At 43.5% G+C, this 22,364-nt stretch overlaps 3 protein-coding genes across 3 annotated transcripts; 1 reads left to right on the top strand and 2 right to left on the bottom strand.

Moving 5' to 3' along the window:
• Positions 1-126: 126 nt before the first annotated feature.
• Positions 127-7,793, bottom strand: LOC139381886 (U3 small nucleolar RNA-associated protein 4 homolog). The gene is made up of 17 exons (XM_071125736.1): positions 7,694-7,793; positions 7,160-7,328; positions 6,779-6,967; positions 6,581-6,665; positions 6,174-6,263; positions 5,816-6,027; positions 5,441-5,615; positions 5,241-5,332; positions 4,967-5,063; positions 4,747-4,811; positions 3,098-3,220; positions 1,736-1,892; positions 1,496-1,602; positions 1,283-1,378; positions 917-1,102; positions 615-725; positions 127-448 (listed from the first exon to the last, which is right to left on the bottom strand). The coding sequence occupies exons 2-17, from the start codon at positions 7,316-7,318 to the stop codon at positions 332-334; spliced, it is 2,061 nt and encodes a 686-aa protein (XP_070981837.1). The 5' UTR covers positions 7,319-7,328; positions 7,694-7,793; the 3' UTR covers positions 127-331.
• A 44-nt stretch (positions 7,794-7,837) lies between these two features.
• On the top strand, positions 7,838-9,765 carry LOC139381882 (CTF8, chromosome transmission fidelity factor 8 homolog (S. cerevisiae)). Its single transcript, XM_071125720.1, has 3 exons — positions 7,838-8,035; positions 8,775-8,892; positions 9,000-9,765. The coding sequence occupies exons 1-3, from the start codon at positions 8,010-8,012 to the stop codon at positions 9,231-9,233; spliced, it is 378 nt and encodes a 125-aa protein (XP_070981821.1). The 5' UTR covers positions 7,838-8,009; the 3' UTR covers positions 9,234-9,765.
• A 1,982-nt stretch (positions 9,766-11,747) lies between these two features.
• LOC139381876 (hyaluronan synthase 3) lies at positions 11,748-22,070 on the bottom strand. The gene is made up of 4 exons (XM_071125708.1): positions 21,861-22,070; positions 13,977-14,627; positions 13,122-13,223; positions 11,748-12,999 (listed from the first exon to the last, which is right to left on the bottom strand). The coding sequence occupies exons 2-4, from the start codon at positions 14,625-14,627 to the stop codon at positions 12,070-12,072; spliced, it is 1,683 nt and encodes a 560-aa protein (XP_070981809.1). The 5' UTR covers positions 21,861-22,070; the 3' UTR covers positions 11,748-12,069.
• Between the last annotated feature and the right edge of the window lie 294 nt (positions 22,071-22,364).

The raw sequence follows: 22,364 nt of genomic DNA, 5'->3' as shown, positions 1-22,364 counted from the left end.
ATTGTACAGACCTAAATAACTGCAAAACGTTACACTAAAACCTAACCATTAACGCAAAAGCACGATCTACCATTCTTGCTAACTTAAGGTGACTACCTTGGGGTGGATGACAAAACAGTCTGTACATTACAGTAAATATTTCATTTATTAACGTATCAAACAGTCTTTACAAAGCATGGGTCAGGGGTGAAGACACAGGCTGTGTTCCGATTCCCTCCCCTGCTCCCTGAAATGGCATTCTTTTTAAATCCAATGAATGTACCTCAGGGAGAAGGTTAGAGAATTGAAGTGCAGCCACAGACAAACATAAAAACACACTTCTCGGCCATGTTTATGTTGCAAACTTTTTCTGTCGGACTGGAGCAGGCAGCTGAGATGTGATGGCCAGGAGAGGGCGCTCCACCACCACCAGAGACTGGTCATCCAACAGGCTCACACACAGCAGGTCCTACAAAGGACATATCATAGGAACAGACACATGAATAAAACATACTGATTTGACCTGTTATATTTACAGAATTTAAACATCACTGTATATAGGGTATATCCAACAGAATCCTGATATTGTCCCAGTTTGGGGTTGGGTTCTACCTGGCCAAAAAGAGGAGACTCACCTGGAAGGTTTTGCATATTTTGAAAGCATGGAGGTGACTGGGCCTCTCCTGCTCTGATAGGCTCCTGAGGGTCATCTGATTGTAAAACTGGGTCTTCTGGTCAGGGAGGGGCTGAGCGGGAAAAGGGGACAGCGATAACCTCACAGGCCACTTACAGCAGGGGTATTTCTAAATGATACATTCATCATGATCCATACTAGGCCACTAAAACCAATAAGGCCATTATGACAAGGACATTGATGAATAAACACTTGAAAGAAAAACAAAAAGGAGGATGCCTTTGGGAAATGCAGGTTTCTTACCAGACTTTGGTCGATTATGCAGAACATGTGCATGTCGTGCAGGACAACTTGATTTGGGTTTTTCGGGTTGAAGGTCACATGGGTGACAGGTGTGTCCCGGTCCAACCAGACGTTGTGGAGCCCCTGCTTCTGCAGCTTTCGGCTCCAGTCTGTGTACTGCTTCTCCACTATAGAGTACTCAAATAACTACAGACATGCACCACAGAACAGTCAGCATAACTACACGTGTCAAGAGTACTAAATCCTAAACCTACAGGGGAAATGACAACAATTTCAACAAGATCAATCCTGTAAAAGGTATAATTGAGAGATACTAATATCTACAACTGCAGTGGCAGCAATGTGAGGGGATGGCATGGTGTTTACCTGTTGGTCAGCGTGCACCACTGTCATGTTGTTGGTGGTGGGGTGGATCCCCATGGCACTGGGACAGGAACCATAAACAGGTACTATACAATGGAGCTGGAACACAAGAACAGGGCCATGAGCGGCTGTCATTGGTAGAAGATTATACAACTTTTACAATGTTACTTGTAGTCTAACAAGCAGCTGTAGAGCTTGGCTGGAAAACCCACCCACCTTTAGTTTCTGTAGATTGTAGACGTGGATCTCACAGTCACTATTTGCGGCCGCCAGCCACTTCCCATCTACACTGGTAGTCATTAGGTGAATGGGCTGCCTGGACCCTGGAGAAGAAAACGTCAGAGTGAGACCATGTTGCCACAATCAGAGTTTACAATCGAAATTATACAAAAGAAAGCTATGGTTTTCCAGTGAAGAACAACCAAACTGAGGTGACATATCGGAGGATCCACTGACCTGACTTGGGCTTGAGGGTGTGCACATACTTGCACTCAGACTGGGTAAGAGCAATAACGAGGACTGATGATTGGCTGGAGGCAGCAAACATCTTGGAGGAGTCCGAGGAGAAGCAGAGCTGGTGTGCAGAGCGTAAAGCCTTTGGGAGTTTGGATACCTGAGAGGGGGTGACAAGTGAGGTAGTTCAAATATATTCTAAAAATAAAATATATTGCTGAACCTACACTATATATACACACAAAGGTATGCGGACACCCCTTCAAATCAGTGGATTCGGCTACTTCAGGCACACCCGTTGCTGACAGGTGTATAAAATCGAGCACACAGCCATACAATCGCCAGAGACAAACATGGCAGTAGAATGGCCTTACTGAAGAGCTCAGTGACTTTCAACGTGGCACCGTCAAATTTCTGTCCTAGAGCTGTCCCGGTCAACTGTAAGTGCTGTTATTGTGAAGGTTAAATGTGTAAAATGTGTCTGTCCTCAGTTGCAACACTCACTACCGAGTTCTAAACTGCCTTTGGAATTAACTTCAGCACAAGAACTGTGTCAATAGCTTATCATAGCCAAGCAGCCGCACACACTCCTAAGATCACGCAATGCCAAGCGTCGGCTGGAGTGGTGTGAAACTGTGGAAACGCGTTCTCTGGAGTGATGAACCATAGTTCACCATCTGGCAGTCCAACGGACGAATCTCAGGAGAACGCTACCTGTCCGAATGCATAGTGCCAACTGTAAAGTTTGGTGGAGGAGGAATAATGGTCAAATTGTTTTTTGTTTTCATTGTTCAGACTAGGGCCATTAGTTCCAATGAAGGGACATCTTAATGCTACAGCATAGAATAACATTCTAGACAATTCTGTGCTTCCAACTTCATGTCAACAGTTTGAGGTAGGCCAGTTCCTGTTTCACCATGGCAATGACCCCATGAACAAAGTGAGGTCCATAAAGAAATAGTTTTTCGAAATCGGGGTGGAAGAACTGACCTCAACCTCGTCGAACACCCCTGGGATTAATTAATAATGGCATAGAAATAATGGCTGGTCCATTTTAATGATTGCAAATATCACCACCCCTAGGAAAACTGAACACAATCAATGATCAGATTCCACAAACTCAAATGACAATCAACAAGAACAGGATCTTATGAATTAGTCAAACAATGAGAAATCAATCCTGGAATATTGACTTAGTTGACTTACAATCGTGGAAATCAGTTCATAACCAGAGATCAAATAGTAGAAGAAATATCTCAATATATGAATACATTTTGTTGTCATTGCCACTACTGCCAGAGCGACACGCATGATACAGTACAGGTGAGGAAGCTGAATTTATCCACATTCAGGATTTGGTAATACCTTGGTAATACTGATGTTATTATTGTCTGTCTGCAGCCTGTAGATACGCACACAGGACACGGTGGAATAAGCTAGCCATCCTCCACAGGAGGACAGGGCACTGCAGCAGATATGATCTTCACCCTGGGGGCAAAGGTCACAACAATACTACAGTTAAACAGCATTACTTTAACATTATAAACTCAGCAAAAAAAGAAACATCCTCTTTTCAGGACCCTGTCAGATCTTCATTGTAAAGGGTTTAAACAGGGTTTCCCATGTTCAATGAACCATAAACAATTAATGAACATGCACCCTTGGAACAGTCGTTAAGACACTAACAGCTTACAGACGGTAGACAATTAAGGTCACAGTAATGAAAAGTTAGAACACTAAAGAGGCCCTTCCGCTGACTCTGAAAAACTCCAAAAGAAAGATGCCCAGGGCCCCTCGTCATCTGCATGAACGTGCCTTAGGCATGCTGCAAGGAAGCATGAGGCCAAAGACAGCGCTACAGAGAGACAGGACGGACAGCTGATTGTCCTCGCAGTGGCAGACCATGTGTAACACCTGCACAGGATCGGTACATCCGAACGTCACACCTGCGTGACAGGTAAAGGATGGCAATAACAACTGCCCAAGTTACATCAGGAATGCACAATCCCTCCATCAGTGCTCAGACTGTCCTCAATAGGCTGAGAGGCAGGTCCTCACCAGACATCAAAGGTAACAACGTCACCTATGGGCACAAACCCACCGTCACTGGATCAGACAGGACTGGAAAAAAGTGCTCTTCACTGACGAGTCGTGGTTTTGTCTCACCGGGGGTGATGGTCGGATTTGCATTTATCGTTGAAGGAATGAGTGTTACACCGAGGCCTGTACTCTGGAGAGGGATCGATTTGAAGGTAGAGGGTGCGTCATGGTCTGGGGCGGTGTGTCACAGCATCATCTGACTGAGCTTGTTGTCATTGCAGGCAATCTCAACGCAGTGCGTTACATCCTCCTCCCTCATGTGGTACCCTTCATGCAGGCTCATACTGAAATGACCCTCCAGCACGACAACGCCACCAGCCATACTGCTCGTTCTGTGCGTGATTTCCTGCAAGACAGGAATGTCAGTGTTCTGCCATGGCCAGCAAAGAGCCCGGCTCTCAATCCCATTGAGCACGTCCGGGACCGGTTGGATCGGAGGGTGAGGACTAGGGCCATTCCCCCCTGAAATGTCCGGGAACTTGCAGGTGCCTTGGTGCAAGAACTGGCAAATCTGGTGCAGTCCACGAGGAGGAGATGCTCTGCAGTACTTAATGCAGCTGGTGGCCACACCAGATACTGACTGTTACTTTTGATTTTGACCCCCCCCCTTTGTTCAGGGACACATTATTAAATTTATGTTAGTCATGTCTGTGGAACTGGTTCAGTTTGTCTCAGTTGTTGAATCTTATCTTCATACAAATATTTGGTTTGATTTGGTGGAAAAATTTCTTAAAATAGGATTTTAAGCCTTGTATAGCCTTGTCAGAGGACGTTTATTTTTTTGCTGAGTTTATAAACTCAAGACTATGCCACTCAGATTCACTGTATACTGTGCTCAGATAAGCTAAGAGGAAAGGCTAGAGGGTCGGGTGATCTTAGATGGTTCTACTGATATGCAGGAGCCACGTAGCTACCTTTCTCTTCAGAAGGAGGAGTTTCTCCGGCTTCCTCTTCAGAGGCAAGCGGTCTCCTGGCTTCCCTGAAAGGAAGACAGATGAGTTGTCAAATACTGCACACAACAACTATACCTACTAGACAAGTGTGATGACCACTGCCTTTTGTTTGAAAAGAGTCAACGATATTGACTGTATTTCTCCCATCTTCCTAAACAGTGTGTGTGTGTGTGGTTCTCACCATGTCCATCACTATCTCCCAGTCTCCACAGCTCCAGCTGACCAGGGAACTGGAAGAGCAGTAGTCCTGCCTTCTTCGCACAGGATACTAGATTTCGCTGGGGAAAAAACAATAAAACAGGATCGAACCCAGCCTTAAGGCAATTCTATAATAATAAAAAAACATGTTCCTAGTTAATAGGAATATTCCATTGAATTCACTATTCAGAATCAATGCAATTGATATTATTTGCAACAACTGACACCAGAGTAATTTCTGCCATTTCTGTACTCACATGGGGAAAGTGGATCTTCCGAAGTCCTGAAGCGTGTGACTTCTCATCAAACTTCTCCAAGAGGGGTCTCACTACAAGGTGGGTATCCATGCCTGAGAAAATAATGAATCCAGAATGAGTATTTATGCAGTCAATATAAAGCAACATTTATTGTACTACAGTAGCATTTCATCTTCCTCCATTTGAGCATTAGTACTGACCTCCAGAGACGATGGCAGTCTCGATCTCAGCCAGGGCTCTGACATCATGCGTGTGGTTCTTGAAGGTCCTGGTTCTGACCCACTCCTTGTCCTGCTGCTGATGCAGAGTAGGAGCAATGAACTGGAACTGGATCACAGTGCCTTCTGACGTCCCTGCCACCACACTGCTCTCGTCCTGTCAATCACACACAGCCAAGTCAGGAAGGAAGCTCCATTCTAGTGAAACATAAACAGTAGTTGTGTCAAACAAATACATGCCTTCAGACATGTCACCCTGCTCCCTCCCCTCTGAATAAAAATAGAGTGCGCCAATCCGGAAGGAGAGATAAGATATTTGTTAACGCCAGGTGTCCATCACAGAGAATATCCTCTCACCTTAGAGACAGACAGTGCCAGCACATCCCACTTGGTCACCAGGTGTGTTTTGACAAGAGTGCCGGTGTGTCCGTCCCAGACTTGGACCTTCCCAGCAGAGTCCCCGCTTACAACAGTATGGTCTGACAGGAAGGCCACGCTCCAGACTACTGTCTCCTGACTCTTAGAGCCTCCAAAGCCCCGGTCCACCAGGAGCCTCTGTACAGCATGACCTGAGACAACAAACAAGGGTCAGGATCAAACTACAAGTAGCTACATGCAACATAACACCACAACCTCACTGGCCCATTGAAACAAGTATGAATTCAACACTACTTTTCGCATGTAAATTGATTATTCAAAGCAGATCATAGCTCACCAGTTGGAACATCAAAGACACGGATCATGTCCATCATGCCAGCAGCGATGTGTGTGCCAGAGGGGTGCCAGGAGAGGGATATGATGCGACCTGAAAGACAGGATTAGAATGTTTAACAGGGCTGCACTACAACAAGAGGTTTAGTTCTCAACACCCATTGACAGTGTGAGTGAGGATTCCCATATTTTACCTTTACTTAACTAGTTAAGAACAAATTCTTATTTTCAATGTCGGCCTGTTCAACTACCTTGTCAGCTCGGGGGTTTGAACTTGCAACCTTCCGGTTGCTAGTCCACCGCTCTAACCACTAGGCTACCCTGCCACCCCTTAAATAGCATAAGAAAGGCTGCAATCTAAGGAAGGAACACATGTTTGAACAATTAAATCAGAAGGACCGTTTCTCTTACCTTTCTGTCTGTCCAGATTGCGCTCAAACTGTATGTGCTCTTCAAGTACTTCAAACAACTTCACTGTCCCATCTTCACATCCAATCTAACAGGTGAAAAACACACATTTACATTGTTTTAATAGCAAAATAAACACACCTACAGCAGGCATACTTGGAATATTTCTGAAAATACTTTGATTCTAGAGGGGTAACTGACCGCTAATTGTGTCCCTTGAGTATTGCTGATTATGGTCCAAATGGGGCCCCCATATGCCTCCAGGGAGTACTTGGGTCTTAGGTTTTCCAGGTCATATTCTGTGATCTCTCCATTCAGGCCAGCACTGAAAAGGCGTCCTCCAACCCAACACAGAGACTCAGTGGATCGGGAGTCTTTCCCTGGGATAACCTGCAGATCCAAAACAAGTGTTAATGGCAAGTTTTAGCAACCACACTGAGGCAATTTCTGTCAACAATGTCGATCAACAATGGCCAAACAAGAGAGGTTTGAAGTTTTTAAAATGTGATAGAATGTAATGGCCAATCAAAATGTTTCTTTACATTCTGAACATGCCATAAAATAACTAAGTATGCTACTAACTTTTTCCTGGAAATAGTGGTCAGTGAAGTTGAAAATCTCGACACTCCCATCCATTCGTGCAAGGGCTAGTCTCTTTGTGTGGGCATTGAATGCCATGGCTCTGATCGCTGTGGGCATGTAGTCGAAAAACCGAACCCGGTGCACTTTGAACTCCCCCATTGTTGCGTATCTAAGAAAACATATACATGTTAAAATTAAAAAGAGAATGAATAGTTTTGCATGGAAAACAGTAATGTTAGCTAACGTTAATGGACTTAGTTACAATAACTAGTTAGCGGATAAACGACCATCATGTTAAATATATAATTTGAAATGTAAACCGCAACAAGATAACTATCAACTACAAAACTAGCCTACTTGGATAAAGATAGCTAGCTAAAGTTAGCTTGCTAGCTCACAATTTGGCCGGTTAGCTAGCTACGCTCGCTGTAACGTTACACTGAAAGACAAGAACATGGATATCAACAAATTATTACATTATTGGCAAGTACCGATATATATTGAACATAGAAAGAGTAAAACAAATACGCTTACTTATATCACCCCCTTCTTTAGTACTTTCACCAAACGTTCATTGCTAAGAGTTTCAAACGTTGAATTACAGCAAACACCACGTTGGACACCTTTGAACCGGAAACCCTAGATGTGAGTGACGCGACTGTGCGCCGGAAGAAGGTGGTACATGTTGCTGGCGGGAAAAACATGAAAACAATCAGGATTTGTGAAAGCCAGAATAAGCGTTAACGCATCATTATATGTACCTAACAATGTCTAGTTAAGTGCCTATGTTGCATCTCTCTTCTTCTCCTCACCCCCTCTGTGTTTTAGTTATATTTCTGCGAGCAGTACGATGGTTCAAATAATCATAAATTCAAGGTAAGACTTGTCAATCATCTGAATTCTTATTACACGTGTTCTGTCTGTCTCGTCGCAGTATAAAACATTGATTCAGAGTAGTGTACCTTACATAGCTATGTATTTAATTTCATAAGATGTTAATGAACAGAGTTAGATCTGTCAGCAGGATACCACCCTGCACCCCACTGCTGGCTTTCTTCTGGAGCTAAGCAGGGTTGGTCCTGGTCTGTCTGTCCCCTGTATGGGAGACCAGATGCTGCTGGGAGTGGTGTTGGAGGCACACTTTCCTCTGGTTTAAAAAAATATCCCAATGCCCCAGGGCAGTGATTGCAGACATTGCCCTGTGTTGGGTGCTGTCTTTCAGATGGGAGGTTAAACAGGTGTCCTGACTCTCTGTGGTCAATAAAGATCCCATGGCACTTATTGTAGAGTAGGGTAGGGGTGTTAATCCTGGTGTTCTGGCTAAATTCCCAGTCTGGCCTTCATACCATCATGGCCACCTAATCATCCCCTGTTTACAATTGGCTCATTCACACCCCTCCTCTCCCCAGTAACTATTCCCCAGGTTGTTGCTGTAAATGAGAATGTGTTCTCAGTCAAATTACCTGGTAAAATAAGGGTTAAAAAAATAAAACATGTGTGTCAATCAGTCTGTTGTAGTGTGTTAAAGATTAATTTCTGTTTAGTGACTGCTTGATGTCTAGTTATGTAATTGGCGAGTACGTTTGTTTCTACTCCCCTATCCATCCCTGTCCAGTGTGGATGGGACTGGTCCTGCTGAGTGGCTTCTGGTTGAACTCCAGGGGGAGATGGTGTCCAGGCAGAACTCTGGACTGTCTGGGAACCTGATGGGAGATCTGCTCTACACCAAAGAGGTACAGGACAACATGGCACTATAATATAGTGTTAGTACACTCTTCTCTTACCTCACCTCTTTCCACTCTGAGATGTTGTTTGTCTTCACCTGTATCCCCTCCCCCAGGGTGTGCCTGTGCTCATTGTGGGACACCACATCCTCTATGGAAAGGTGGTCAAACTGGAGAAGCCCTTCGCTGTCCTGATGAAACACTCCGGCCTCCCGCAGGGGGACGAGGTTCCCATGGAAACCAACCATCAGAACCCCACCACCTACTCTGTCGCCGCCCTCATCAAGAAGAAGCTAATCTTCAAGACTCGCCCAAAGCCCATCATCACTAATGTACCCAAGAAAGTTTAGTGAAGTACTTGGTCATATGCATTAGGGCTCACTGTCGAAAAACCCTTTTTACTGAAAAATTTGACAAGTTCAGATCGTCCCTCTTTGTTTCAGTGTTCCGTTTTGTGCCTAATGACCCTGGTCACCTCTGTGGGAGGAAAGTACATGCTGCTCTCTTAATGACTTCAAATCCACAAGTATGGAGCACACAGTGCAAGACTGTATTTGGGACACACTCCTCTGGCTTGAGGTTATCGACCACTGGAACTAGACTGTGTACATATTTGTTTAGATATGTAAGTGGTTATGCTCCTCGAATTTGCTGTATGCGGTGGTGTATTAGTAAAATCAAGATATTTCAATCATTTTTGCATTTTTGTGACATGATTTAATGTGTTGATATGCCATTTGTACTGTGTTTATTTTCAGATGGGAAAGAAATCAGTACAACAGTGGAATGAGCATGTTTTTATTCAGATACAAAAACATACAGTTTTTCAACCGCTGTACAAGTGTAAAAAATAAATGTTCTGATTGAAATTTAAATACAAAACCTTTTTCCAAAAACATGTCTTTTATACTGTATTTAAATATGTTCATAATGAAATACATGGGTGGTTACAATACTTTATTTTCAGCTGTTCTATACCAATAAAACTATATGTGTTATGTTGTGTATCAATAGCCATATGCTGTTGCTTGATTCTGAGAGTTTTTAAAATATTTTTTTTACCATGCTACTGTTAGAAATGTTATCTGTTGGTTAATTACTTCTACAGGACACCTGTTTTAAATCTACATATCATCCCTAAATGGTCATATAAAATAAGTCTTATCTCTCATCCATGTAACTTCACAAATACCAGTGTAGCAATGTTGAGCTCTAGAGACCAAACCACACTGAATTCACTGACCATGATGTGCTGGCTACATCATACTATAAACATGATGTAAACAGCTGTTTCATGAAATCAGAACTCCATAATTCCTTTTAAATATAAGCCTGTTCTTCACCCCATCATTCTTAACGCATCTTCAAAATATCTTTAAATGTTCAATACAGAAAATATATTACTTGGCAATATTCTTTGAAACATTGCCTTTTGTAAACATTGAATGATGTATGAGCTGAGCTGCCATGGCTTTTTGGTTAGGCTCAACAGTCGTTCTGCGGCATTGAGAGAATGCCTAGAACATTCTGGTATCGATTTTAAGTCACGTTGAGACTTATTGAATAGTTCTATAATTATATTCAAACAAGTTCTATTATAAGAATGTTTTTCCATGGAAGATATGCCTACAAAATATGGGTGGACATCTACTGTCACTCAGCGTTATGAGACCCATTGATTTATTGTCAAACATGAGTGGTCGGAAACTGTCACAGCTCAAGGTTCTGAGTGTACATCAGAGGCAGGAAGTATCAAGGAAATCAAAAACGGCATGAAAGACAATATTGTAGACTGAGCAGATGTTCAGCCTGATAGATACGCTATTGAATATGATATCTACACACCATACAACATCAATCACAGTCATCTCTCTATTTTATTTATGCCTCTAATTGGTTCATGTAATCCCAATATCTATACCACTGTGAGTCTTATTACACAGTCACATTACATACACCCTTGAAAGTAGATGGAGACATTATTCCTGTGGCTAATGTTGAGGTTGCAGTTTTGAGCCCCAACAACAGCAAACTCTGATTTACAGCTAAGACAACACTGCAAATGCAAACCTACCAAGTTTGTCCTTTAATATCTACTCAGACTGAAAAGGGAAAGAAAGTCATATCACCTTTGATCTCCTCTGTGTGGTCATGGAAATATACTGTACCGTCAAGCGTTGTTTCTTGTGTCTTGTTTGCACTTTCAAGTTATGCAATTCTCACTGAATAAAATAATATTGACACAACTTAAAAAGCACAAGAGTGGAAACTTCAACGACAGTATCTCCATTCTCCAACAACAAAAACATGTCAACTTAGACATGGCACCTACACTAATACCAATGGCCTTGTTAAAAGGGGATCATGGTTTTCTATTTTCTTATTCTGGATTTAACAACTAATAACAGCAATGTGGAGTTAGTACTTGTATTATACTAATGGTCAGGCATGCGGTAAAAAAACAAGTGGTCTTTGGTCATAGCAGTTTACATGATGGAATGAATGATGGATTATCCTCAGTTGGTAAATTATATCCTGTAATGAGCATTGATACTGTATGTAATGTGTATACAATGTGGCACTCATACAATAAAATGCCCACACAAAATTATCTGACTCATTTAATTGGATTTAAATATCCTTGCAGGCATTGGAAGATTGGACTATTACCATATGAGCTAAACTTTTATCTTGGGCACTGTTCAACAGCACCAAAAATGTATTTATGAGTTATGTATAAATGTTGGATTGTCTTTAAATTACTGTATTAAAGAAATACAACTGTAGATCATTGTGTCACCTGATTGAGGCAAAGTGGGCCCTCCGTACATGTGTCTTACTGTCTCTATGTTCAGTCATTCAACTCAGGCTGGAGACATATCAACACTGCTTCATACTGACACATATACTTGTTTTGATAAGCCCAAACCCCCATGCCTGTGTCATAGCTCTTACAATCTCTTGTAAACGGGTTGTATGATAATGTGCTTTATATCTATGGAAAGCACCATGCCCTTGTAACTCATGACCACTGGTAGAGCACTCTACAACACATTCATACCACATATGTCCCTTAGAACCAGAGGTTTAGCACCATGGAGACAGAATGGCATGAGAGGGGTGGGGCCAAAGACTGGCTCAGCTGTTCCAGCAGCACCATTGAAACACTGATAATTGATTCATGTCTTATGCATCTGCATACGGCAGGTGGTATTGCTCCTCCCTCTTGTTGCAGCGTTTGGCTACAATAGCCAGGTAAAGAACCAGCAGGATGACCCAGTAGCAGGCGTAAAGGATGGCCCCAGCGATGAGCAGGGCTTTCTCTGTCTCACTGAAGGGCTCCTGGGTCTCACAGTAGATGGTGTATGCCACCCCACCCAGCAGCACAGCCCCCCACACTGTGACAGGCACTGCCCCAATGAAGTTCACCACAATCTTCCTCCGCCCTGATGTGCCCCAGCCAGCCTTGTTGATAGTGAACAGGGCAAAGATTTTGGCTGGCAGCAGGCTGGACATGTAGAGGAGGGAGTAGAGAGACATGAAGATCATGACCAGACTGCCCCTCAGGAAGCAGGCGTAGGTAGCCTTCACCATGCCAACTAGCTGCACTGTCAACAGGAAGAGAAGGATGTTCCACAGGCGCCCACGGTAGAACAGGTGGATCACTGTGGCAACCAGGAAGAAGGGGAAGAAGCCTGTCACCACAGACTCGTAGGTCATCCAGAGGCTGTGCTTGTGGAACCAGAGAGCGTTGTACAGCCACTCCCTGAAGTAGGACTTGCTCCAGCGGGTCTGTTGGTTGAGCCAGCGGAGGTAGCGTGTTGGCGTTTCAGTCTGGCACTGGGAGCGAGCGGTGAACTTGGTCTTGTAGCCGAAGCTGAGCACGCGGTTGGTGAGGTGGCGGTCGTCACCGAAGCTGCACTTGCTGCCCAGGAAGGTCTGGTGATACCAGGGCTCCAGGAACTGCTGCAGCAGGGAGTTACGGTACATGCCCAGGGGACCACTGATACACTGCACACAGCCAAAGTAGGACTGGCAGGCCCGCTCCACGTTGAAGGCCATCCAGTAACGCACACTGCTCAGGAAGGAGAGCCACGAGTCATACTTATTCAGGATCTGAAGGGAAACAATAAGAGGACAGGAGAAACTGTTGCAGATGATTGATTCAGTGTACTAGTATAGGAAGGAAGACAATAACACCATTGTGAAGGGTCTTCTTGGAGAAAGAAGTCTCTCACCTGAACATCTCCACCTACTCCCCCCACCTTTGCATCCTCTTCTAGAATCTTCAGCATCTCTATGGTGCACGCTGGGTCCAGAACTGTGTCTGAGTCACACACCTGCAATGGCACACACATGGGGGCCTTATTTCTACTCTTATAATATAACTGACATGAAGCCAAGTTGGTGGTAATGTGTATTGGTTTAGACAGTGGATTCATCTGATTTGCTTATCCATCACACAATAGGCCATTGATCTTACTATTGACGTTACGATAGCTGTTGGGATCATACAGTATGTTTACAATACACACTGGTCTACATTAACAAACGAGTGATTAACTGTCTATTGATGATTGAGAAATACTCAAGACGGCAGCCTAGGGCCACAGCAGGTGTTTTAGCTCCATTGTGTTTCATCAGATGCCACTCAAGTTACCTGAGATAATTTAGAGACTGCTGACAGCACACAGGTGTTCCAGAAGCACACAGGTGAGGGTCAGCTGAACAAATGAACTTCGACCCTGACAATGCAGTAATGCACTGTGTATGGCTCAATGTGCATCTTTGTTTTTATAACAATCCACAAGCCCAGGAGCAGCACAGAAATATCAGTCCATTGCTATAATATGTAATAAAAGGGTGTGTGTTTGTGTGTGTGTGTGTGTGTGTGTGTGTGAGTATATGTGTGTGTCTGCATGTGTGTACGTGTTCGCAGATTTGTGATATTGTTCTCTAATCGAAGAGCATCAAAACAAGACCTTGTGCCAATGTCTGTGGAGACTCAGTCACAATGAGGTTAGATTACCTATTTCTATCAAGCAGGACAGATGACACACTGATGCAAAATTCAACCACTGAGAGAGACGTACCTGCATATAGTCCACAGAGTCTCCCAGGGCTTTGAAAGCTGTGTACATCACCTCTCTCTTCCCTCCCCACTCCTGCATGATACAGGAGTAGCGACAGTTCCTCACCAGCCTGGCCACACGTGCAGCCTCCTCCGCATGCAGGGACGCTGCTCTGGTCCCCCCTCCGCCCACCCCTCCACCCCCGCCCCCGTCACTGTGGTAGTTCCCCTTCCACACCACACTGCCGGCCTGGTCCGCTCCACCCATCACCTCCTGGAAGATGTCCATCATGTAGCCGTCCTCCGGCCTGTTCCCGTCCACCACCAGCACCACCTTTAGGCCGGGGAAAGAGATGCGGCGCACGCTGCGGAGGCACTTCCTCAGGTAGTCTGGGTCCTCCTGGTAGGCAGCGATGCACAGGGCCACAGAGCGCCGCAGGTGCTGGGGCTGGGCGGGGCTGCGCATGTGTCTGTGCTCCAGGAAGGCAAACAGGCTCTGGAGGAAGAGGTGCAGAGATAGGATGGCTCCGTACAGGCCGAAAGACAAGTGGTGCTGCTCTGTGTGGATGAACTGGTAGCCAGTCACGTAAGCCAGCAGGATCCCAAAAAGGACCACAGCGGCAAAGAGGGTGGTCGTCACGATATGCAGCACAGTCCTACAGCGAGAGGGCATCTGGAGGGAACAAGAGAGGGAATGGATTCATGATTCCAGAAAGAACTGATGGACGAAAGACAGCGCTCATCCACTGTGCACAGACGTTCAACGTCTAGTTTTTATTTACATTTGGTTGAGTTGTCAACTAACGTGAATTCAATGTGAAAGAAAAAAAATGTAACCACGTCAATGGATTTAGGTTAAAAAAAGACTACATTTACATTTACATTTTAGTAATTTAGCAAATGCTCTGATGCAGAGCGACTTAGAGCGACTAAGACAAGCACATTTTTCGTCAATAAAGTGTCTATCAGCAAAATCAGACCTATTAAGGGGGAAAGAATGCCAGTGTTAGTTCACAAGTCTGGGGGGCTGTGGGAATATTTAAGATATCCTTTGAAGAGGTAGGGTTGTTGCAGATGTTTTCAGAAGATGGGCAGGGACTCTGCTGTCCTAGCTTCAGGGGGAAGCTGGTTCCACCATTTGGGTGCCAGGACAGAGAAGAGCTTGGACTGGACTGAGCGGGAGCTGCCCTCCCGTAGGGGTGGGAGGGCCAAGAGACTAGAGGTTGCAGAACAGAGTGCTTGGGTTGGGGTGTAGGGTTTGAGCATAGCCTGAAGGTAGAGCGGAGAAGTTCCTCTTGCTGCTCTGTAGGCAAGTACCATGGTCCTTTAGTGGAGTTGTCAACCGTGATGGAGAGGTCTTGGAACAGGCAGGCCTTCCCTGGGAGGAAGAGCAGCTCAGTCTTGTCGAGGTTGAGCTTGAGGTGTTGGGCCGACATCCAAGCTGAGATATGTGCCAGGAATGCAGAGATGTGTGACGCCACCTGGGTGTCAGAAGGGGGGAAAGAGAAAAGTAGTTGTGTGTCATCCCTTACTTTAATGACTTTTTTACAAATTCAATAAGTTCTCAACTTTGATTCAACGTCATCACATTGAATTTTCCTGTCTTATCTGTCACACTCTTCATAACCAGTCTTCTTCTGAAACATAAATAACTAAATGCATTGTTCATAACACTAAACATGTAAATATGAAGATCTAAACATTATCTCAAAAATTCCAAATGAAATGACCCCACCTACAGAAAGCTGAATAAACATGGGGAAACAACATAGCCATTTACAACCTTTATACATTAAATGGAAATGAGACCAGTTCACTGAGTTAGACATCTGCTGTTGCCCCCCCCCCCCCCCCCCCCCCCCCCCCCCAGGTTAATTACTTTAATTAAAGACCAGGCAGGGCTTGGAAGGCACTCAGGAGTGGCCAGAATGGAGAACAATCCCCCCTTTCATTGATGAAATTACCTCCATGTGCCCCCTGCTTCGGTTCTGCTGGGGAAAGACGGCCTTCATTCACAGACCTCATATCATAACATCCACTTGTAGGGAAAGCATTGGCAGAAATGGAATTCATAAAGTGAATTTACATCATGGTCCTCAGGCAGTTTACCACTCATATTTTCTATACAACCTGCATTCAATGTAATAATACTCTGTAAGCTACTTGTAGGCATTGTCAATATTGTACACCACCAGGATAAGTAATACACCACCTGAACAGAATTTCCATAATATTACGTTATTCCATTAATATTCCACCATGCCTGATATTGCATCTAGAATTGCTTATGTGAAAGTGAGTGCAGATTAATTCAGTGTCCACTGACAACACATATACAGTTACTATTCCCCTCTGAGGGCCAGTCTATGATCTGGGGACCATGGGGGACAATAAGAGGGTGAGGCAGCCAGCACGCCATTAATGCCCCCTGGGCATACAGGAGATGACAGACAGGCAGACAGACTAATTAGAGGGCCACATTCACTTTTTTGGGGGGGGGGGGGGGGGGGGCTGTTAGCAAGCAGGATTAGAGAAGAATGGACTGACATTTCAACCATAGCATTATGCCATCATGGTAACCAATTGACAAACCTTCTATAAAATATGTGGAATTTGTACCTTTGAAACAAAGTCAGATCTTCAATGTAATATCCGCTAAAAGCAAAAAAAACAATAGGCTGGGAAGCACCTCCTACTGAATCTATCTACAGCCACCCTTTGGTCTCCCATCCAGGGTTTAACCAAGCCCAGCTTTGCTTTAATATGTATCACTGACTTTTACCCATGTGCTATTGTGAGGATGATTGATGAGAAATATCCACTTATTCACTGTTGCTATCAAAGTCATTCCAAAAGGTAGATTTAACAGAGCAAATTAAATGTAACTATACTTTATCACTCATATATCATCAATGATGCTATTAATCCTATATAGCATTTGGAAAGTCATCAACAGCTATTGTATAAATTCAACCCAGGGTTCAACTAAAAAGAGACAAGACAGATAGGCTTAAGGTTTCAAGCTTTGGCTGATTTCAAATGGAATCTACAAGTTAGTAGTAATCTACAAGTTAGTAGTCAAAGTAATTTAGGAGACTCTTTACTCAGAGCGACTTACAGGAGCAATTAGGGTTAACCTTTAATGCAGTGGGCTAAGTCAAGGTCACATAGAGTGATTCTTGGTAGTTCTAAACACATCTACTTTGAAACACACCTCACACACATGGTTATAGGCAACAACAAAAAAAGAACACATCTGTACCATGTCAGATATGGAGTTGAAATGTATTACATTTTGGGATTGCATCCCAATATTACACTTTATGTACAGTGTCAGTCAAAAGTTTGGACACACCTACTCATTCAAGGGTTTTTCTTTATCTTTTGTATTTTTTTCTACATTGTAGAATAATAGTGAAGACAGCGAAATTATGAAATAACAAATATATGGAATCATGTTGTAACCAAAAAAGTATTAAACAAATCAAAATATATTTTATATTTGAGATTCTTCAAAGTAACCACCCTTTGCACACTTTTGGCATTCTCTCAACCAGCTTCATGAGGAATGCTTTTCCAACGGTCGTGAAGGAGTTCCCACATATGTTGAGCACTTGTTGGCTGCTTTTCTTTCACTCTGTGGTCCAACTCATCACAAACCATCTCAATTGGGTTGAGGTCGGGTGATTGTGGAAGCCAGGTTATCTGATGCAGCACTCCATCACTCTCCTTGGTCAAATAGCCCTTACACATTCTGGAGGTGTGTTGGGTCATTGTCCTGTTGAAAAACAAATGATAGTCCAACTAAACGCAAACCAGATGGGAATGCGTATCGCTGAAGAATGCTGTGGTAGCCATGCTGGTTAAGTGTGCCTTGAATTCTAAATAATTCACCAACAGTGTCACCAGCAAAGCACCCCCACACCATCACTCCTCCTCCATGCTCCACGGTGGGAACCACACATGCAGAGATCATCCGTTCAACTACTTTGTGTCTCACAAAGACACGGCGGTTATAACCAGAAATCGCAAATTTGGACTCATCAGACCAAAGAACAGATTTCCACCAGTCTAATGACCATTGCTCGTGTTTCTTCATCCAAGCAAGTCTCTTCTTATTATTGGTGTCCTTTAGTAGTGGTTTCTTTGCAGCAATTCGACCATGAAGGCCTGATTCACAGTCTCCTCTGAAAAGTTGTGTCTGTTACTTGAATTCTGTGAAGTATTTATTTGGGCTGCAATCTGAGGCTGGTAACTCTAATGAACTTATCCTCTGTAGCAGAGGTAACTCTGGGTCTTCCTTTCCTGTGGCAGTCCTCATGAGAGCCAGTTTCATCATTGATGGTTTTTAGGTCTGCACTTAAACAAACTTTCAAAGTTCTTGAGATTTTCCACATTGACTGACCTTCATGTCTTAAAGTAATGATGGACTGTCACTTCTCTTTGCATATTTGAGCTGGTCTTGCCATAATATGGACTTGGTCTTTTACAAAATAGCGCTATCTAATGTATACCACACCTAACTTGTCGCAATTGCTCAAACGCATTAAGAAGGAAAGAACAAGGCACACCTGTTAATTGAAAGGCATTCCAGGTGACTACCTCATGAAGCTGGTTGAGAGAATGCCAAGAGTGTGCAAAGCTGTCATCAAGGCAAAGGCTGGCTACTTTGAAGAATCTCAAATATAAAATATATTTTGATTTGTTGAACACTTTTTTTCTTACTACGTGATTCCATATGTGTTATTTCATAGTTTTGATGTCTTCACTATTATTCTACAATGTAGAAAATAGCAAAAAGAAAGAAAAACCCTGAAATGAGTCGGTGTGTCCAAACATTTGACTGACTTTTGACAGAAAACTGAAATAAAACGAAACCATTTGACATAGAAACACTGGATTTTTCAGAGGGTTTAATTATTAATTTATTTGATTAATTATGAATAACATTCCACATGTGAGGCCACTAGAGAGCAATTTGGTCATTTTACTATGGCCTATGTGCCTTGCTCAAGGGCACATTAACAGATTTTTCACCTAGTCTGAATAGGGGTTCAAACCAGCATCCTTTTGGTTACTGACCCAATGCTCTTAACTGCTAGGCTACCTGCCACTAGGTAACCTGCCACCCCGTTTAAAGGTTGATTTGATTTAGTCCTATTAATTAACTTCGATTTTTGGTTGGAGACGTGAATCTAACATACGGTACCAATTATTAATTTGTAGACAAACTGGAATTCAGTGGCACAGACGGAACTATCCAAGGATACATATCCTTCAAATGATGATATTTGGTTGCATTGACAACCAAACACAATTCAAAATCACTTTTGCAGTAGAGTAAATATTAACTTGTCGACCAGTTAACAAACAATGTGTTGGATTCAGGTGGAACTATCCAAGCAGTAGATACATCTCCATTGTCAACCAAACACAATTCAATGTTACTCTGTAATACAATAAATAGCCTAAAGTTAGGTCTATCTTACAAACTAACACAAAACTATTTATTCAACTTTAAAATGATTAATATATCCTGGCCACATTTGGAGGTTGTTCTGACAATAAATGTGTTACGTAATCATAGAAAGCGTGCATGTTCAAATGCATGTAGGTCTCTGGAAATCTTCACAATTGCAATAACAATCTGCGCAGAATCTCAAACGACATTGATCACTTGCACAATGTACTTAAATAATCTCAACTGCAATTCAAGTCATTTAGTTGTGCTAGTAGATGAAGCACAGTGATAACACATTAAATATCTAACATTGTATTCCCATTTGAAATTTGTTGTGCTTTTAATTGGTTGAAAGCGCAGTGATATCGCATTCACCTGACAACTTAACCAAAAATCTGACATAGATTTTCCATTGGAATTAGTGTTTTTAGGTGCTTGAAAGCATACTGATAACACATTGGGAATTCAACAAACTTTTGACTGTCTTTGTGAGTGGATGAAAATAGTTTGTAATCTCATTGATCAAAGTATCAAACAAATATTACCCAATTATTGACATGGTGTGCCCAGTGGGACCCTTCTACCACAATGCACTTTCAAGCACTGAGTATAATTCTACATTTCGACAACAGAGTTAAGGGAATACCTGAACAATATTGTTAAGTCCTTAGAGTAGTGAGTGGTCAAAGGCAAGTACTCACTGTGGTGGTAATGGTGACAGCTGGAGAAGCAGGATTTCAGTTCATGATCAAGGCTTTTTCTGTCCATGCTACCTAAACATACATCTCCTAGAGTATCTCCTGGAGTATCTCCTCTATCTTGTATGTCCCATTCAAATGAAGAATCTGCTGTGTAATCCAGCGGCTCTAGGGTGAGCTGCAGTTCAGCATTCACAGAGGAGAGCCAAGCATGGGCACAGGTAGCTATTCCCAGGTGAGTCCCAGGTCCCAGGTAGGTATTTGCAGGTGTAATGTGCCCCTCCAACAGAATGAATGGATTCTATTCTCAGGTGTGATGGCAGGCTGGTGCAGACTGAATGAGCATTTGGGCTGTGGGACAGGGGACATCTACAGAGGCTAGTGAAGAAGGGTAGGAGGGAGGAGAGGAGGGAGGAATGACAGCAAGCAAAGGAGGGGGAGTGGATGACCATGTGAAGGGAGAGATGGATGGGGCAAGTGAGTGGAGTCTCTTGATTGCTGGGTTTCAACTTGACTCTTCATCAATCTACTCTATCAATACTGTAACTCCCACAGCCTTGCTTTCATGAGTCATGGTTCATCCAATCAGATACAAGCCTGTGAATCAAAGCCCTGGAGTTTTCTCTGAGAAACCCAGAGATCTTTCTGCTTTCCATGCACAGGAGACTCAGCTTCTTGCAGTATGTATTTAATAATATTGTCACCATGACTCAGAATATAATAATATATCATCTTCAGTTAGGCCAATGTATAACAATGCATCTATTCCCCACTAGAGGGCTCTCTTTAAATCTCACAACACATTTACAATGACTGAGGCACTTTCAAGGAGTACACAAAAAGCAGAGACTATATGGCAAAAATACTCATGGAAAATACATTGATCTCTTTTCTTAAACTATTGAATAAAAAGTAATCTTTCACGTTCCCCCATACAAAGAGACATGTGGTTGCAGAGAGTTTTGGTAAAGCAGCTTAAGCACTTCTGTGGCAGACTGAGCTGAGGTAGTTGGTAACTGGGCCAGTTAGTCAAATAGAAACCACTGAGAAACCAGCACCGCTTCCCATAAGGCCTGATGGCAAATCCCAACAGGGCCTTTTCAAATGGCCACCAGACCCCAATTTGGAGTCAACCAGTGATGCCATGGAAAGTCAAACAATCAACGTTTTCCTTGGAGAGGTCACTTCTTCAAACAGAATTCTGAGGCGTTGCTGTCGTTTCTTTCTAACGTTCCGCCAGCCTCAGGGAACCAACCACTGTGCTCTAACACAAAATACATAATTTTGTATCCTACACTTTCAAAACACTAAACTGACACAAGCCGACACGCACGCACGCACGCACGCACGCACACACACACACACACACACACACAAAGAGACATTCATCTCCTCATAAACAGAATGTGACTCATTCTTTACCCCATGACATACTCCCTCTATTTCTAATACTTACATACAATTAAACATACATATATTCTGAGATGGTAATGTTTGTTTCAAACCAAATGTTACTTTCTACCTTTCGTCTGACATCCTTTTTTGGCCATTAGCACAGTGAACAAGCACATTTTCTCCATAAAATATTCTGCATACATTTGCTATACACAAGGCTCTCTCTACATTTTTATGTTCTTACTTACACAGAGGTTTCACAAACGTACCACTTTCTTTCTTTCTTTCTTTCTTTCTTTCTTTCTTTCTTTCTTTCACACAGAGTAACATAAAACATAGCATTGTCCCATACCTTCCTGATCTAGTGGACCGCTCAGGCTCTGTCTCCCCCACTGGAGTCACCCCTGCAGCTCCGTCAGGCCGCCTGTGTGTCCGTCAGTCCACCCCCTGCTCCCGGTCTGCCCCACTCCACCACACTCTGCAGCACAGCACACTACTTGTTCTGCTTCCCACTCACACTACATCTTTATTCCAGCTCGCTTATTTCGGGAGTCCTTCATCCAAAAATACAGCTCTACCTCACCCTAAGCCTCCTTCTCCCCCACCTCCCCCTGCCCCTCCTCCTCTCCCTCTCCTCTATCTACCTGGACAGTCTCAGGGCATGAAGGCCCTCAGATCCCAGTCTCACCCAACAGCTGAGAGTGTTAGGCAGAGATAAGTGTACAAGAGGATAGCAGATGACCTGATCCCATCCCTGATCCTGGTTGGATCTCAACCATCCGGTCTTGAGTCCATGTCTGCTCGGTGGTCTCTCCCATGGGCAAGCGGTCGGGTCACAATGTGGTAGAGGTTGGAG

The sequence above is a fragment of the Oncorhynchus clarkii genome, chromosome 2 (genome assembly GCF_045791955.1).
Source record: "Oncorhynchus clarkii lewisi isolate Uvic-CL-2024 chromosome 2, UVic_Ocla_1.0, whole genome shotgun sequence".
Lineage (NCBI taxonomy): Eukaryota > Metazoa > Chordata > Actinopteri > Salmoniformes > Salmonidae > Oncorhynchus > Oncorhynchus clarkii.
The sequence above is the reverse complement of the archived record's forward strand: the minus strand, read 5'-3'. Positions and strand labels throughout refer to the sequence as shown.